The 19,247-nt window shown below is 43.6% G+C and overlaps 1 protein-coding gene across 1 annotated transcript in view; it reads right to left on the reverse strand.

The window, feature by feature from the left end:
* hlfa (HLF transcription factor, PAR bZIP family member a) overlaps nt 1-11,167 on the reverse strand; it is a 13,948-nt gene extending 2,781 nt beyond the window's left edge. The window contains exons 1-2 of the mRNA XM_079746132.1: nt 10,872-11,167; nt 6,419-6,784 (exon numbers count right to left, since the gene is read on the reverse strand). Of these exons, the coding sequence (XP_079602258.1) occupies nt 6,419-6,784; nt 10,872-10,965 (460 nt within the window). The 5' untranslated portion in view covers nt 10,966-11,167. The remainder of the gene's footprint in view (nt 1-6,418; nt 6,785-10,871) is intronic.
* Between the last annotated feature and the right edge of the window lie 8,080 nt (nt 11,168-19,247).

Below are 19,247 nucleotides of genomic sequence, written 5' to 3' on the forward strand. Positions count from 1 at the left end.
CCACAAGATGGTAATGCAGCACCATCTAGACACCAAAAGCAATTCACGGATATCGAGCATGGAAATTGACTTCTGGGCATCAGCTGACAAGCATATTCCTATTCCTCAGCTGGTGTGGGAGCGCGCATTGCTAATTGATTGGACTCAGACATGAAGTTGACAAAACAAGTCGCCGATTCAGTTTTGGGTCAAGCTCAGATCTGCTTCATTAGACTGAGATTAATCAAATGCTGGGTATAAAACCGAACCATCAATCAATACTGAAGTAGCTACTGATTGACAGAAGTCAAATAAACTTTATAAGTAAAGCCATAATCAATGTCCAGTCCCAAAGGACTTCACAGGCCACCATCAAACCATATTATAACCACCATATAACCCTTAGTCTTCTGAAGGACCTCAAGGCGTGTGTGTGTGTGTGTGTGTGTGTGTGTGTGTTTTGTGTGTGTGTGTGTGTGTGTGTATATATATATCAGTGGGGCCATTCAGAAAGCCAATGTGATCCTGTGTCTGTTGTATCAGATGACCTCCAAATGTTTACTCCAAAACGCCTTCAACGTACACTACATTCAATTAAAGGACAATTCCGGTATTTTGAACATTCAGCCCCCTTAGCAGGGGCGATTGGAAATTAGACAAATACGCGAGACAGGATCAATGTTAAAAATTTCGGAGTTAACCACTCTATTTCATCCTAGACAAACCAGAAATGTTCAAAATACCGGAATTGTCCTTCAAAGGGTAATATTATAATTCTTTATTTTATACCTACTTGCTCTTTCCTCTGGTACTCTTATTTGTACTCAAACAACAGTAGATATAAAACAGCAACAAGGGATGCATACATGGAAATATTAGAAACGTACACAGCAACATGAGAAGCTAAAACAGTAATATGGGATGATAACAGAAAACTATACGCTCAAATGAGAAGCTAGCCCACTCTGATGAGGAGGTAATACATTAACTTGGGATGCTACTCAGGAGCGAGTCAGACCTGTTCAAGCACTGTCACAGCAGAACAAGTAGCTTAAGTGCCCACTACGACTGAGATGTGTCAAGGGAATGCAAACAAACCTCTCTGGAAATAGACTTTAGCCTCTAATACAGCCACACAGATAATGAGAGAACTATAGCATGTACTACCTCTATTAAGTAACAATTGTAGCTTTGACCTGGTAGCTTTCACAGGAATCTCCACAGTACTAAGGACATGTCTTTATGTAGTTCAATGAAATATGTAATAAAGCATTTCATATAATGCTCTCTATATAGTTTAGTGACATTGATGTCAGCGTATCGATTATAGAGAAATAATATAATAATTAAATGTGTAACATTAGAACTTTGTGTTTTTGATTTTTATGAAACGTGAGAACGTAACCCTGCGATGGTAGCGACCGATCAGCGGGCAGATGGGCGGTAACGGCATCGTAGCGCTCTTGATCTCCATTTCACTGGCGAAACCAGACAATTGAAATCTTATTGATCGTGCTGGGGGTCAAAGGTTAAGTCATGCAGCTGCCATTTGCTGTGCAGATTAAACAGCTTGTTCTCCTGTTTTTCCTAATACCAGTGCGGAGTACAGAGCCAGGAATACTATCCCATTGGGTTTCAGAGGTCAACAAATCAATGATTGATCTCAATACCCTTTCCTCCGCAGCATTCAGAGTTTGATATGAGAGTCAGGGTTACACGTTAACGCCAAAGCCTCAACCTCTTAGAGATTGTAATTATAACAAGAGCCTGTGTTTGCAATCGATTTTTTTTTTTCTAAAGTCACAAATGTGTAACAGTACATTTGAAGTCGTAAATATTTTTTCTACCATTGTACACAACAACACAAAATAGGGTCTAGGAGTACGCAAGTCTGTGTTACAGGTGCACAAATCCTTTTGCTACAATCATTGAAGCGCAGCTGGTGCAAAACACATTCGCAAACCCGTATTTCATAATCTGAGAACATGGCCAAAATGTGTGCATTCGTAAACCAGCATTTTGAACTAATGCATCAGAAGTTGCACATCTGTGAAAAATTTCCTCACAAATAAAATGATATAGACTTATGCCTGTCATTAAAATGTTGAATCAACATAGCGTTCTATATCATTTTATTTGTGAGGACATTTTTCACAGATGTGCAACTTCTGATGCATTAGTTCAAAATTTTGGTTTACGAATGCACACATTTTGGGCATGTTCTCAGATTATGAAACACGGGTGTGCGAATATGTTTTGCACCAACAATGATTGTAGCAAAAGGATTTGTGCACCTGTAACACAGACTTGCGTACTCGTAGACCCCATTTTGTGTTTACAATGGTAGAAAAAATATTTACGACTTCAAATGTACTGTTACACATTTGCGACTTAAGAGTACACATGCAAATTAAATATATACGACTTCAAATTTACTGTGACTTTAGTGTACGCATTCAAAATCTGCAGTTACAGGTGCTAAAGACTTTTGCTACAATAATACCTTCATACCTATGTAGCGGAAGCATGGTTTGTTTGGATGTCCTTGGAAGTCAAAGCCTGCTACACCTGCTATGCTAGCTTTGCTACACCTGCTATTCTAGCCTGCAGGGAACTCTTGGCAAGACCAGAAGTTTCCGTGGTTAAGGACTGTGTCATCCCAGCTGGCAGCGTGTGGCCATCAGTTCTGTTTAAAGGTTGCTCCAGAATTCACACAACAAGACCCCCCCCCCCCATCTGTCTGGGTCAGACATTGCCATGGTTCCATTCACAGAAACACAGCACTGAGGAGCCAACGATAACAAGCAAGTTTGGCCTGCTTGGTGAATCTGTTGAAATAGTTGGTCAGTAGTACACATTAAAATAGCACTGTAGAGTAGAATAGTTGAAATACTATAGTAGAATAGTTTAAATAGTGCTAACCAAGGTTAAGAGCAATAGCTTTATAAGTGGGACCTAGCTACCAAATAATACCAAGCAATTTAACATTAAAAATAAATTTAATAAAGCTATGTTTAGCCATCATCCCAACTAGCTAAGGTCAGCTACCATCATAACTAAGCTCATGTAAGCTCCTGTCCTCACAAGCCATGTTATCTCCCATCTTGGCAACCTAAGGTTAGCTCCGGTCGCAGCAAGCTAGGTTTATAAATCTTTCATCTTGGGATCCTGTGTTGAATTATCGGAGACAGTAATACAGCTTGACTAACACCTTGGAATGCAGCTCTGTTTGACCTTTCATCTCTTGACCCTCACCAGCACAACACTGACAGACCAAAGTCCACAGACCAGTTAGGCACTAGACGCCACCTTCCCTGTGCTATGACAACAATCACAAATGAATCATCGTAGCATTCACCCATTCATTGTAACCTTCACCATAACATTCAAACATTAATTAATAACATCCCCCATTCAAGTATTAATCTTGGCATTCAGACATTCATTGTAACCGTCACCATAAAATTCAAACATTAATTATAACATCCCCCATTCAAATATTAATCTTACATTCTCATACATTCCCATGCATTCATGATTACATTCACACATTCATCTTAACATTCACACATTCATCTTTATATTCATGCAATCATCTTACTATTCACACATTCACCGTACCATTCACACATTTGCCAAAACATTCACTCATTCACCCTAACATTCACACATTAGCCAGAATATTCACCCGTTCACCTTTGAATTCACATCATAACACTCACCATAACATTCATGCATTCATTATAAAATTCACAAATTCAAACATTCAACATATCATCCCACCTTTCAGCAGACAATTCAAACTTTCACCTCATTCAGGGCAACAGCCAGCCTAATGGGACAAGTGGGCTGTTATGAGTCTACCAAAGGCTGAGATTCGAACTGGCAACCCTCCACTACCACGAGGACCTACAGCGGGCCGCCTGCAGCCTCTGTCTGCATGTCAGGCTGTAGCGTGCTGTGGTACCGCCCGCGACACTACAGTGGGCTCGCCTGCTGCACGCAGCCAGGGGCCTCGCGCCAAACTATGTTGTTGTTGAGGTCTGAGCGAGTGTGGAGCCTCAACCAACCAGAAGTCTAGCTGAGCTGTGGTCACGTGACGCAGAGCACCTCCAGGCCCATGTGATCATGGCTGGGAACACACTGTTCCTGAGACCAGAGAAAAACAGGAGGGGGCAGGGTGGGGGGGGGGGGGGGGTTCAGAGGAAATGGAGTGTTACACAGAGTGAGCGAGCAAGAGAGCGCGAGAGAGAGAGAGAGAGAGAGAGATGTTTCGCAGCTCAGGGTGTCTGCATGTGTCCGTCCATGGCAGCACACGAGCAGGGCAGGGCCAGACGAGCTCACGTGAGAACGGAGCGACCGGTCTGCTTCAAACAAAACACAAGTGCATGCTACGCTGTGAGACGGAATCCAACACTACACACTCACAATGCCACTCACCACTCAGCCAGCGGGATCATGTATCGCCTGTGTTTGTTTACCGAACAAGGCAATGTTTTCACTGCGATGGGGGCTGCTGGCCTCAGCTGCACCACCGAGTACACCAGATGCAACTCGACAGGTGAGATTTTGCCGCTAAGGATTGACATGCAAGAGGCCAAAGATAAGGATCTACAGGTAAGATGCTGACCAAAGTAATGTGCTGCAGGTGGGGATACACAGGTAAAGCTCATCTACAGGTAACATACTCCAGGTGAGATGCGGCAGGGGAGATATCTCAAATGATACTCTACAGGTAACATGCTACAAGTACAGCACTTCAGGGGAGATACTACAGCTGAGATGCTACTACTGATAAGGGGAAACAGGTGTGGTGGGACAGGTAAGACTCTACAGGTAAGACTCTACAGGTAAGACTCTACAGGTGAGACTCTTCAGGTGAGACTCTACAGGTAAGACTTTACAGGGAAGACTCTACAGGAGAGACTCTTCAGGTGAGACTCTTCAGGTGAGACTCTACAGGTAAGACTCTACAGGTAAGACTCTTCAGGTAGGGCTCTACAGGTATAGCTCTACAGGTAAGACTCTACGGGTAATACTACAGGTAAGACTAAAGGTAAGACTCTACAGGTAAGACTCTACAAGTGAGGATCTACAGGTTAGACTCTATAGGTAAGGATCCACAGTTAAGACTATATAGGTAAGACTCTACAGGTATCCTCTACAGGTTAGCCTCTACAGGTAAGACTCTACAGGTAAGATCACAGGTAAGATCACAGGTAAGGCACTTTCAGTAAGACTATACAGGTAAGACTCAGTAGCTAACAGTTATGTGTTGATACCAACTAGAGACAGTTATTCTGAGTATGTTATTATGGTATGGCTTACCATCTGTCGCCAGATGAAATAGACATCCATAAGAGATGGAAACAGATGATGATAGCCTGTATGGGGTCAGGTGGGGCTAGAGGTTTTGAGGAAGTCGGAGGTGATGAAGATCCAACAACAACACTAGGGGTTCCTCCCCAACCACAGCGTTTGTTGTACCGCGTTTGCTCCAGCCAATGTGACATTAGTTCAATCAAAACCGAATTGCATTAAACTGACCTCTAACACAAATGCCATGGACACAGACTTTGAGCAGATGTTTCTCCATATCAGAACTATGAAGTACTGAACGTGAAGAACGCTGAATCACAATCTCCCTCTCCACATCTGTTTTCAATAAGTTGTTCTTCTACACAACTTTTATAGAGGTAGTTATTTATTTTCTTTTTGTCTGATCTGTGGGAAGTTGCTGCAAACCAATGCTTGTGCTAGTGTTGCTAAGTGGGAGAGTAGCCTTCTCCTTAAAGCAGGAGTTCTCAAATGGGGGTACGTGTACCCCCATTTGGTACTTTGAAGGATTGAGAATGGTACTTGGAACATTTCTCCAAGTACCTGGAACATTTCATAATAAAATTAGGAAATTTGAATTCTGACATTGGTCAGAATTGGTTCTTTGATGAAGTAACCAAATTAAGTTGCAAAGCGTCCTCTTCTTGGACACTGAAGCTAGCTTTGCACATTCTGTTTATATAAAGTCAGACAGAGAGGTTAGTGGACAGCAACAGGCTGGTAAGGAGATGGTATGGTCTGGACTCCACTAAACTCCTTCCAAACTTTTAAAAACACAAACCCAACCAAGTTGTGCCTACAATGCACCAATCTGACGTATGAACACAACAATTGATGTACTATTAGACACACGTGTAGCTGTTCACAAAACCAACAGCACACCAGGTGCATTCTGGGAGCTCAAAGTCTCATAGCCACAGTCAAGGTTCATTCATTGGTAATCTACTGATTGTGTGTGTGTGTGTGTGTGTGTGTGTGTGTGTGTGTGTGTGTGTGTGTGTGTGTGTGTGTGTGTGTGTGGTCGTGTGTATGTATGTGTGTGTATGTTTGTTTGTGCACGCGTGCATGCATCTTTGTGTGTTACTGTAAAAGTGTGAGTTACCTGCTATGCTGTTCTTCTGCATGTGGTCCTGGGGCCCCGGGGGCCCGGGCAGACCGGAGATGGTGGCCCTCACTGAAGGGGAGGAGGAGAAGGAGGGGGAGGGAGAGGAGGGGGAAGAGGAGGAAGGGGGCCGCTGGGGCCCCGAGCTGGCCCCTCGGCCGTCCTGCTGCTCTGCGTGCTGCGCTGAGCTGGCGGGGATACCGTTCTCCGACAGGAACTCCTCCAGGTCCATGTACTCCAGCTGGAAGTTGTCCCCGTCATACGGCAGCGTCTTGTCCCACAGCGTGGGCCCCAGGAAGGCCGACTGGGGGCCGGCACCGCCCTCATCCTCAAGGTTCTTCTCCTTTTCCTTATCCTTGCAGAGCCCTGACACACACACACACACACACAGATACATATACGTAGAGTTTGAGGTTTGGTTTACAGTACGGTTTGCACGTAGAAGAATTTCTTTCTGAGAAGTTTGTGGCAGAAAGCAACTATGAAGTATGAAAAACTCAAAGGTGTATGTTGGTAACTGTTGACACACACACAAAATGTTCTGGGTTTAAACCCCAATGTCCTAAGTCTACCTGTAGGCATTGTTGCGCAAGACAACCCCTAACCCATTTTTAAAACATTTGTTTTATAGTAAAGTTTTGGGAAAAGGTTTTAATAACGCAACGTTGGCCTTAGCTTGGAGCAGAATTTCTGTATTTGTACGCACATGGTCTGTACGCACAACATATATAGCGAAAAACAAGGGGTTCAGTTGCAGGGTTGATTACTTATTCAGCCCCATGACAGTATATAACATGAATACTAATCGGACAACAGTCATATTTATTTTTGAAAAATAATTTATTAATAAATAAAAATGAGGGAAAAAGTGTAAAAAAAAGTGTGTCTTTCCCAGTTCCAGTGTTCAGCCATGTTATTTGCATTGGTAGTCCCACAAACAGTGGTTTTCCTCAGAAAAGCAAAGACGAACGTTACACTTGCTGCAATGAGGTGGTGGTGAATCTTTAAGTGCAGTATCTGCAAGGTCCTCTGTTCGTCTTCTCTGGCACGGGTACGTACATCCGTTGGGGGGGTTGTAAAAATGCCTCTTGGCTGGGACCCCGCTTGATGAACTCCCATCACCTGAGAACGGTCTCTTCAGAGCATTCAGAGGGCTCCTCAACACTTTCTGTGTTGCTGGGCTCCCATTGCCTGAAGACGGCCACCCTCTCTTTGGTGTGCTGTGGGTTGTGTTCACCATGGTTTGAAAGATAATGCTAAGTGTGCCTGAAATGGTGTGTCCCCTGTTCAGTAGGTCTTTCCTCGACATATTGAGAGCTTTGCCAAAATGTGGAATCACGTCTTTTGAAACAAACTTCTGGAAGTACTCCAGTGGTGGGGGGAGTGAAACGGCATCCCCGGTGATATCTACTCCAGAGAGATCAGTATTGGGACTGATCAAAATCTGTTCTCAGCCAATGATCCCGGATCCCGGTCATGGGGCATGGTGTGTTTGTTTGGTTGAGGCACAATGTCCGCACACATTGGTTTGGGCAGTCGCAGTGGGTGATTTGTTTTGTGGGTGATCCACTTTGTCATCTTCATCTTCGTCGATTGTATCAGTGTTGTCTGATTCCATGTAAAAATCACTCCCCTCATTTTGGATGCAGTCACAACTTTACTTGGCATTCTGAAATGAAAATTTTTTTTTAAAGGTCCCATGGCATGCTACTTTATCGATGCTTTTATAAAGGTGTTAGTGGGCCCCTAATACAGTACTTGAAGACGTTCAAGAAATTCAGCCTTAGTGCAGAATTACAGCCACTACGAGCCAGTCCCACAATGAGCTTTCGACAAACGTGCCGTTTTTTAGAGACGGGTCGAGGTGGAGGGTGTGGATGTAGCCCTGAGCAGCTTGCCGCCACGGTGCCATGCACTAGTGTTTACAGTGGATGTATCGCAATGGCTCGGATTCATAATATCATCCGGAGGCGTACACAGCTTTTGGCCTTGTTCTGTAAATATTCTAGAACACTCCGGGTGCTCCGGCGGGAGCCCTGGAGATCTATATCTAAATAATAATATAATATGAATCTCAAATGACTACGTCGGGTTATCTGACGTCTCTGGTTCTTCCACTTCCACGTCAATCTGAAGTACAGACTGAGCGGCGACATGGAGGGGGAGAAAAGGATTGCCGTTCTCGGCGGCGGTGGAGCACCACCGCTGACATGCAGGAGAAAGGGATTGTTGCCCGGGATTGTCTCCCGCCTGAGCCCCGGGTAACAATCCCATTCTTCTCCATGTCGCGGTTCAATCCAGACTTCAGGGAGTCAAAGCCAAAGTTCCTTTTCCCAAATTCCTTCTCAACCATGGCCAAGATAACCCCCGCTACAAGCCTCGTTGTGGAAGTACCAGAGGCGTCAGAGAATCCGACGCATTCTAGTCTTTTCACCAAATGGGAGCTTTACCTTACCTTATATTGCGTGTTATGCGCCATAACACCATCAGCAGAACGGTTATCCAAATAACAAAGAAGTGTACAACACAGTTGTACAGTGTGTATATTGACACAAACACATATGTGGCACTCACACGGTTGTAGCTCATTGGCTCATTGGCGGGCCAAATTCTCTGGCCGGATAAGGCAGAGAAAGGGGAGGTAACTTGGCCCCTTATGACGACATATGAGGCCAAATTCGAAATCGGAGCGTCTGAGCTTTCATTTTTCAAAGGCGGAGCAGGATACCTAGTGCTCGTTTTACACCTAAGGTCATTTCTAGCTACTGGGGGACCATAGGCAGGCTAGGGGAACTCATATAAATGTTAGAAAACCTCCTAAAGGGAATTTTTCATGCTATAGGACCTTTAAACATATGAGTATACATATATACATAAAAACATACATACATACACATTTTATATTGTAGTAGATAAGGAATAGATAGACTAGGGGGTGGTTATAACCCTAATTTCAATGCAACTATCCTCCTTATCATACCAAAATAATACGTGCATCTCCCCAGACCACTGAACCATTCCCACCTGTTCCCTTCCCAACTGTCTCTGAGCAACAGGACATTAATACAAGCATCCCCCAAAGATTCAATTAAAACATAAATTTGCTAGAGAAATAGTAAAGTATTTTTTAATCATATTCTGGTCTAAACATTACATTTTTAAATAGAAAACACATTTAGAACTTCTTTATAATAATAACCCTAAAAAATCTTCTATTTCTATCTTTTTCCATATGGGAACATGTAAGAAGTGCACTTCCCGGTGGAACGTGAAAGGAGCACAAGGTATTTGGATTACCACCCTCACGCACGGTTGTGATATATACAACACAGACCAAACAAGCTCTCAATCAAATTAGATTAATGTATTCCACAATAACTAGATATCTACATGATCTAGACATTCAAATAATCACCCCAACATTTTTTGTAGGCATTTTTCTTGAATCTTGACAAATCCAGTCCAAAAAAACTAAGGAGTCTCTTGAAGGAAAGTTTGCAGGTTATGTTAGTAGGTAGTTAATGGCCAGAGTGCCGGACCTAAAATCACATTTACCAGCCAATAGCATTGCGAGGACAAAGATAAGCTCCATTGACTATGTAAATGTAGTTTAAAAGAAAATACACATTCACATCGTAATTACAGCATTGTAATTCAGGGTCTTACAGGGTTAATCATCTGTCTCTGAGTCTGCTCAAATAGTACCTTTAACGAGCTGATCAATCGCTTGCTCCAGAGGGCTTAGTCAACATTAGAGTACAATAAGGGTTGCTCATTAATTACAATCGATAGTAGGCTAACATAGTTACACAAAATACTGACAAGTAGCTGGGCCACTGTAGAATAATCAATTCATACAATAATATAGCAACCTATATGATCAGATAGGATCAGTGCCTTCCATGGAGGACATCGATTAGGAAATCGTTCTTGATCGATGAAGAAGTGCTGCACACGAAGGCTTCAAGACTAGCGCGAAGGACATAATCGTTTCCGTCTTTATCATGAAAATGACACACTCACACACACACGCACAGACACACACACACACACACACACACACAAACACACACACACACACAAACAGAGTTTGTTGTTGCTTTCCACAAATCGGTCATACACGCACCACACGCACCTATATCGAAGCTGAATAAACACTACTGCACGTCTGAATGATGTTTTTGTGTCAATGCAGTTGTCACAGAACGCAGAATTATTCAAAATCGAGTATTGTTTGATGCATTTGTACATGTAGAACGTGGTAAAACGCAAAAATGACGAAGCGCTCGGTGACTTGTGGTCGTTTGAAGTCGGAATGTGGCTGCGCAGGTCAGCGCGTCTGGCAATGCGTCCATATGTCAGACGCAGAGAGCGCGGAGCCTCGGTGTTTACTGTTTTACCGACAACAGCCCCCCCGCCACAGGACGCAGGAGCCCCCCGCAGCCCGCCTTACCTCCGTCGTGCTGGAAGGGCAGCTTGAGCGGGTTCTCCAGCAAGGACTTCAGGACGCCGTTGGAGGGGGACAGATGTCTGGCCATTTTCTCCATGTCTTTCTCACGTCAAGTGCCGACTATAAATCCAGAAAGCTGACGGGAGTTACAACCAAAGACTAGACCAAAGGGAGAGAGAGAGAGAGAGAGAGGGAGAGAGTTGGTGGTGCCCCGTTGTGGTAACTCCTCCAGCAGACCCAGAGAGACCAACAGTCGTCCGCGGAGGAGGCACGGCAGGTCGTCACTCTTCGAGGGAGGAGGAATGAGTGATCCTATCTGGGCTGGTCGGACCTCAATTTCTCTCCATGTGCGGAGCCTGACGTCTATGACGTGACACACCCCGGGGCTCAGGGGGCGGGGCATGTTTATTCCAGGAGCTGCTTGCTACGGACCCTGGATCCGGACGGGGGATCTCCCGTATAGGTCACACTCGTGTGGATGGTTTGACGAGACTCTCATTATGAGACCCGCGGTAGAGTAGAGAGAATGATGTAGGCCGAAAGGGGGTGGAAAATCGCGTTGGTTTTAAATGTCTTTAAGTTTTAAAGCCTTTAAAATCGAAGTTAAAGTTAAACCTGGAGTTTAAATTGTTATTGCAGCATCTCTCTGAAGCAGAACTTCTACCAAATATGTCGAGTTCATTAACATACTAATAAAGTAACTAATAAAGTAAGGAAAGCGTTGGTGGGCTTCCATACATTATACAATGTAATGTATGATGGCAGGTAAAGAGTATAAAAAGCACCTAAATGCATAATGTTAGCTGAAGCAACAACTTGGACCAAGGCTGATTCTACAATTTCACCAGAACCTTCCTAGACGAAAGCCAGTATCCCACACCCCAGGGGCATACTGGCTGTGCTGGTGTATTAAGCACCTGTAACCCATGTGGTTATATAGGTTACTCAAGTGTCAGGTGTGTCTATAAAACAAAAGGTAAGACATCCTGAAAACATTGACGCGTTGCTGAGTGGTTATGTTGCTGTGCAATGGCATCATGTTTTAAGTGTGTGTTGCATAACAAAACCACTTCGCACTCCCCCCCCCCCCCCCCACACACACACACGTACACACACACATTATGCCAAAGTCTCAGATTAAGACCTGTGATATGATTGGTCCTCCCTTCGGATTATCCCACCGTAACCCAGAATTCAGGGTCAAGCAAACAAAAAAATCAACAGAAGAAATCTGGTCACTGCAACCAAACTAAGAACACGCACACACACACAGACACGCACACGCACACGCACACACACACACACACACACACACACACACACACACACACACACACACACACACACACAAACACACACACACACACACACACACACACACACAGCTTTCTCAAGAATTGCTCAACCCAGCCAGGAGGACTTGGGATTCTAACCAGCATCCCTCTATTCCTCTGTTCTAAGGCCGTTCTTCCAAACTATCACATATCAGTGAAAGTATCTTTTGTGTAAACAGCTGTCCTTGTAGTCATAGGGGCGGGGGTGTTGTAACTGGATGCGGTCACTATGGCAACCATAGACCCTCCATGTCCGCACGGGTCAGATACCTCCCCATTCCTCCTCACCACACCAGTGACGAGATTCGCCCTCATTTGTTTTCCTAATGTTAGTTGGTATGTTTAGTCAACTTCAATGTTGCATTAGTCCCATACAACCAGCAGCTTACTTTGCCTTCTTCCTCATCTGTGCTTAAACAGTTAATGATAAATGCGTAATTTAACGCATGGGAGTGAATAGGGTAAATATAAGTATGAATATTAAATGAAGTAATTGACTAAATAGAACAAATGAATTACAATAAGATTAAATGAGTTCTACATATGTTTGTACAGAGTATGCTGAGCAAACAACAGGATTGAATGTATGTAGTTAGTCAGCAAATGGTTACGGGCGCACACCTGTAGTGCCATAGATTCGATTCAGAGATGAAGTTGATTCTTTGTTGAATTTCCATTTGGTTTTGTAAACGTTTAGCTGGGAGGAGTGCGACAAAATATATAGACAGACTGTGAATAGCACGAATCAAAGGAGAACGATGGCCCAACCCGTCATTAACCAATTAGTGGAGCGGTTAATTAACAGGATGACACACACACACACACACACACACACACACACACACACACACTCCAAGCTGCTGTTCACAGCTGTTCTCTGTATGTCTCTATCTTTACTTAAATATTTGTCTCTTTCAGTGTCTCTTTCTGTGTATCTTTAGCTCTCTGTCTCTCTTTCTATATTTGTCTCTTTCTGTTTGTCTCTCTCTCTCTCTCTGTCTCTGTCTCTGTCACTTTCTCTCGCCATGCAGCATGCTACACTGTTAGCCTTAAGGTGCTTATCAAACCGCCGTGTGTCTCTACAGCTTACTCTCAGCTCATCAATCATCATCATGATGATTGATGAGCATTCCATCCTCATAAACCATTGCTCCAACACGTTGATCATACGGTTCTAGTTCTTATCAGGGCGGGATCGAACAAGATCTTTCACACCTCTGCCTCACAGAGTATCACTTAAGAAGAATGTAACTGCCATCTAAGATAAGATCACATGGGTGTCAAGGCAGAAGTTGTAATGTTGGTATCATTTTACACACTATTTTGAAGGGTTAAACCCATGCATTAAAATGTAGTTGTAGTCGAGCAAATCACAGATTCTGATAAATATGTATTAGAAGTAGCTCCTACATCCAGAACGCCACTTTTAAGACAATAGGGTGGCTGAGAGATGGTTCAGTTCAGACAGGCTGAGACGGCCCTTAACCCAGGACAGAAAACCCTCCACAGAGGAATAGGAATACAGAGACACTCCTAATTTGGGGCTATTGAGTCAAATTATGTAACCTTTATTTAATCGGTGAAGCTCACTGATTTTAGAACATATTTTCCATAAGAAACCCATCCGGTAAAGCAGCAAAGAACATCAAAGTTTGCAGATGTGGACAACATGAAAGACATTAAACAGTATGGGTGGCTACCTCAGCAAACATTATATAAGATATGTTATGAATATTTAAAGGCAATAGAAAATATAATTTAAACACGAATATCAGTATCATTATAATAATACTGTATAAAGTATTCATATATTGAAGATGGTTTAGGTCAGCTAGTTTCAGGACGTCAACTTACAGGTGTGTGTGTGTGTGTGTTCGTGTGTGTGTGTGTGTGTGTGTGTGTGTGTGTGTGTGTGTGTGTGTGTGCGTGTGTGTGTGTATGTGCCTCCGTGCTTATGTGTGCATCTGTGTGTTAGTGTGTTTGGCTGTGTGTGTGTGTGTGTGTGTGTGTGTGTGCCTCCGTGCTTATGTGTGCATCTGTGTGTTAGTGTGTTTGGGTGTGTGTGTGTGTGTGTGTGTGTGTGTGTGTGTATGTGTACCTGTGTGTTACTGTGTGTGTGTGTGTGTGTGTGTGTGCATGCGACCCTGAGGAACAGCATGAGAGGGATAAACAATTTCCTCTGTTGCTAGGCAATGCCTTCACAGCCACCAATCAGAGTGTTATGTGTTCTGATTAGTACGACCTCATTCCTGTCTCTCAACTGCACAGACACACACACACAAACACACAATAAAACGCACACACACACACATAAACACAAACAAAAACATAGACGCACACACACATATACGCATAAACACAATCACACACACACTCGCACACACATACACACACACACACACACACACACTCACACACACTTACTGTTTCTCTACCTGGTTTCTTAAGGACGACCTCCTATCACGCAATTAACTAAAAATGTTATAATGAGCATTATAATGAGCACTGTTGTAAAAGAGATGTGCCAAACACAGATGGGTTAAGTGACCGAGAAGTTGAACCCACTCACACCGACATCAAAATAAACAGTTGTCTGGCTGTGTAAAAAACTTGGGTGTGTCCTCTATTGCGTGTCTACTCCGTTTGGTTGAAGGGTATTTTGCGTTGTTGACATTTTGTTGTTGTTAAGAAACATGTCTGCCTGTCTGTTTGTGGCTAAACAGACAGACAGACAACACGTTTATTCATGTATTCACCTTGTTGTAAATATACTCATTATTAATGTGGTCCCCTGTAGTCGGTAAGAGACACGTTTATTCATGTCTTCACCTCACCTCAAATACACCATTATTCATGCGGTCCCCCTTTAGTCGGTAAGAGACACGTTTATTCATGTATTTACCTCGTTGTAAATAGACCCATTATTCATGTTGTCAACTTTAGTCTTTCAGAGACACATGTTTATTCATGTTTTTACCTGTTAAGAGACGCTTTCATTCATGTTTTCACCTAGACGCAAAGAAACAAATTTATCTGAAGTGACTTACGAATATGGCTGAGAATAACCAAAATTGTTCACTGAAATAATTAAATAGGATCCAAACCTTTTTTCAAAATCATAACATGAGCCTAATATTCCACGTGTTAGGGGTTCATCGCAGCATAGGATGTAGAGATTACAGTCTATATATACACACACACACACACACACACACACACACACACACACACACACACACACACACACACAATCGATAAACACATACTGTACAGCACCAGGATAATATTGTTCACATTTAATACACACACACACACACACGCACACACGCACGCACGCACACACACACACACACACACACACACACACACACACACACACACACACACACACACACACACACACACACACACGCACGCACACCTCGGACTGGCTGCCAGATCACAGTCCGGATTCTTCCTTCCAGTTGCTGAATAATACAAAGCACATACTGACCTACTTCTGGAGCCGGGAACATGAGACAGGGAAGACACGGAGCGGACTTACGGCGGGAGCGGATCAGGAGCTATAAACAGGACCAGAGCGGGGCTGAGCTGTATTGGGAGGTTGGGGTTTGGGGAGGGGGGCACAGACACTATGCCCCCTGCTTATGGCACACACCTGGGCCATAAGCAGGTGTGTCCTCAGTGGGGGTTCCCTCCATCCCAGGACTTGCGGCGGGTGGTGATGTGTAAGTCCCGCCGTTCCCTGAGTCTGGGGCCCTTGGGTGGGGGGTGGGGGGGGGGGGGGGGGGGGGGGGGGGAGGCTGGAGGAGAAATGCAGCAGAAGTGTCGTTCCGGTGATCCAGCTGATGTTTTACCTCAGACCAACACCTCGTTCCTCTGCATTCCTGGATCTCTGTGCGTGTATGTGTGTGCGTGTGTGCGTATTCTATCTGTGGTGTCTGACTAGGATGTGCTGTATAGAGACATGAATGGTTAATAAGTGTAAACTGAACCGAGATTCACATCTAGAGTTAATTGATTAAAAAGAGAAAAGTTCCTGAAAACTGCAGGTTTCATGACACCCTTTAACTTCAATCCTTAGCCATTACAGGTTATAACATGTTATGGATGTTTATAAAATGCTATAAGTGGAGGTTAAGGATCTTAAATTGACAGGGCCTTGCTCTCCAAGATGCCAAAATATCTCAAGGAGCGTTAACTATTTTTATATTCTGTGTACGTATCATGTTTAAATGCATATATTTCTATACTTCACATTTCAATGTTATTGCCTTACTCTTGTGTTATTTCTTTTATCACTTATTTCATTGTGTGACAGAAATTTTCCAGGATAAATAAAGTATTCCCTTACTTTTACTAGGGATTTGAAGTTTTCAAAGTCAAACCAAGAGAACCCTGGGATGAAGCATGGGGTTCAATCCATCGTCCTTCCGCCTGGGGTGTGTGTGTGCGTGTGTGTCTGTTTTATCGCCAGATCTTCGATTCTGCCATCACGCGGTTCTCCGTCTAAGAACAGTCCGTCTATCAGTACACTCCGCAGAGCCCGAGACATCCGCCATGTTATTCGCCCCGGGGTCAAAGGTCTCAATCACCAAAGGCTTAAAACGTAAGCTTTACTTGTTTAGAGGTTGACAACAGTTAGCTCCATCTTTCTGTCTTCTTTATCCACTTTTATTATTATTATTATTATTATTATTATTATTATTATTATTATTATTATTAACCACTCTATACATGTAATAGTGCTAATAAAAGCCTTACCTATAATAATGAATTTACACTTACAATACTTCAAACCACTAGTGTTTTTTTTTTTTGCATACGCGTGAACCATGGCTGTTTAACCGCATCCCGTAGGATGTGGTTAAACAGCCATGGTTCACTACTCCATTCAGGAGCTGAATGGAGTAGCGGTTTCCACAGAAACGGTCCAGAGTCCCCCCCCCCCCCCCCCCCACAAACACACACACACACACACACACACACAGCCGTTCAATCACAGCCCTGAAGAGCCTCGTTAGCCAGGAGAACATTATTATTCTTCTGTTTATTATTATCATTATTCTCATGCCATGCAAGCTACGCGAAAACACAACCACCATCACCACCCTCCTCACTTTCAACCTCATCACCACCCTCATCTTCATCACCCCTGTATCTCCATCCTCTCCTCCATAATATTCATTATCAACCTTTGTCCTCCTCACCCATCTTCATCATCATCATCACCACCTCCTCCTCCACCATCATTGCCTCAACCACGTCTTAAGCAAAGCACCATCTTCATTACCACCTTTGTCATAGTCACCTCCAGCACCATCAGACGTTTAAGGAGGAGATTCCAGACTCCATGCGGCGTGTTGACCACAAAGAGGTCAGAGGTCTGATCCTCTAGCTGTGTTTCCATGGGGACCAGAGGATGTCAACCTGATCATTACAGAGAGACCTCTTGGGGTTCAAGAGGTTCTCTGAACGTGCACACGCACACGGACGCACGCATGCATAAATGTAACACACAACACGCACACACACACGCACGTGCGCACGCACACAATACTACCTCAACACCTGTGTAGTCAATTAGCTAAACTCCGAATGCATTACGGAGCCAGAAAGGGCGAAGATTATTGTCTGCGGGTCAGAAGCTTTTCTGTATGCAGCTATGGCAGAATTATTAAATGTTTAATTTGATGACAAATCCTGAAGGTCATCACCTTCCTGACGAGTTCTTTAAGCATTGTTTTCATGTTTTATACCGAGTGGATGCGCGCTGAGTGCCCGTCTGGTTTGGACGCGCGGTTTGCTCCACATCGCCACCTGGGGGAAGACCCACAGAGAAACTGATTTACCAGGGTCTCTGTGTCAGGAGCAGAGAAGCCGTTAGATACAAAAAGCAATATATGTAAAGCTTTGATGGATTAACACATTTCGTTACACGTGCTTCAAAATGTGTAATGACAAACAGTCCTGACTGTTTCATGGAATTTAGAAGCAATTCAACGAATGGTGTGCATTCCGCACCACTATGCCGCAACATGACGGATTATGGGTCTGAATGGAACAGTCCAAAACAAAACCTAATTGGATTAGGGAGAAATAGCAAAACAACAAATGTACGAGGGGGAGGTTTTATGGAAGTAATTGGTTGACTTGGTCACAACAGAAAACAGGCGGAGGCATGATGTGGATACAGGGGAAACAACAAACAAATACAATGAAACCATAAATATATCTTTGTGGACACACGTTGAAAATACAGATCATAACAAAGACGAGACGGACTCTCAGAAATGACGTTCTTGTCGTGTGGACCCTGGTTTCCATGGAGACAACAGGTATGGCGTATAAATCGCTCTCATGCCAACCGCGAGAATAGTTTTAGTGCAAACAACTTAAAAATATTAGCAAAGCAAATGCATCAAAGTGCCGTGATAGAGGCAAGAGATAGAGACAGATACAAAGCTAAAGATAATTTTTTAATTTACCCATTGTCCTCATTATGGCAGCAGATAGTGATTCTTTAGGTCAAATTATGTTTCTTTATCAATCACAATCTCGTTACATCAACAGAAAGCTGTAGACAATCAACCAATCAGGAAGAGGCTGGCCTTTTCAACTGTAGGCTTGAAGGAAAAAGCAGATAGAGGAACACAGCAGAACAAAAGTTTTGAAACAATATTCAATAGATTCTCTACAAATACACACTACAGGTATGACCTCTGACCCAGGATGTAGTCATTATGGACTGTTACGACCTCTTAGTAGTAGCACCATGGTTACATAACTACCCTTCTGTCCCTAACAATCTGCTGGGCAGGAGGAGATCTGAAGACAAAGTATAAAGATCGATCATCTAGGTTTCCATACAAAAGAGGAGACAATGATTGAGATAAAGGCCTTGAGAGATAGAGAGGAGATAGAGAGATAGCGCTGAGAGAGAAATAGCAGACTAGAGAGATAAGGGACGAGAGAGGGCATAAGAAAGAGGTCCAGATAGAGGATAAGAGATAGCGGTGGAGAGTAAAGGATGAGAGACAAACAG

Source organism: Pollachius pollachius (assembly GCF_949987615.1).
Source record: "Pollachius pollachius genome assembly, chromosome: 11".
NCBI lineage: Eukaryota > Metazoa > Chordata > Actinopteri > Gadiformes > Gadidae > Pollachius > Pollachius pollachius.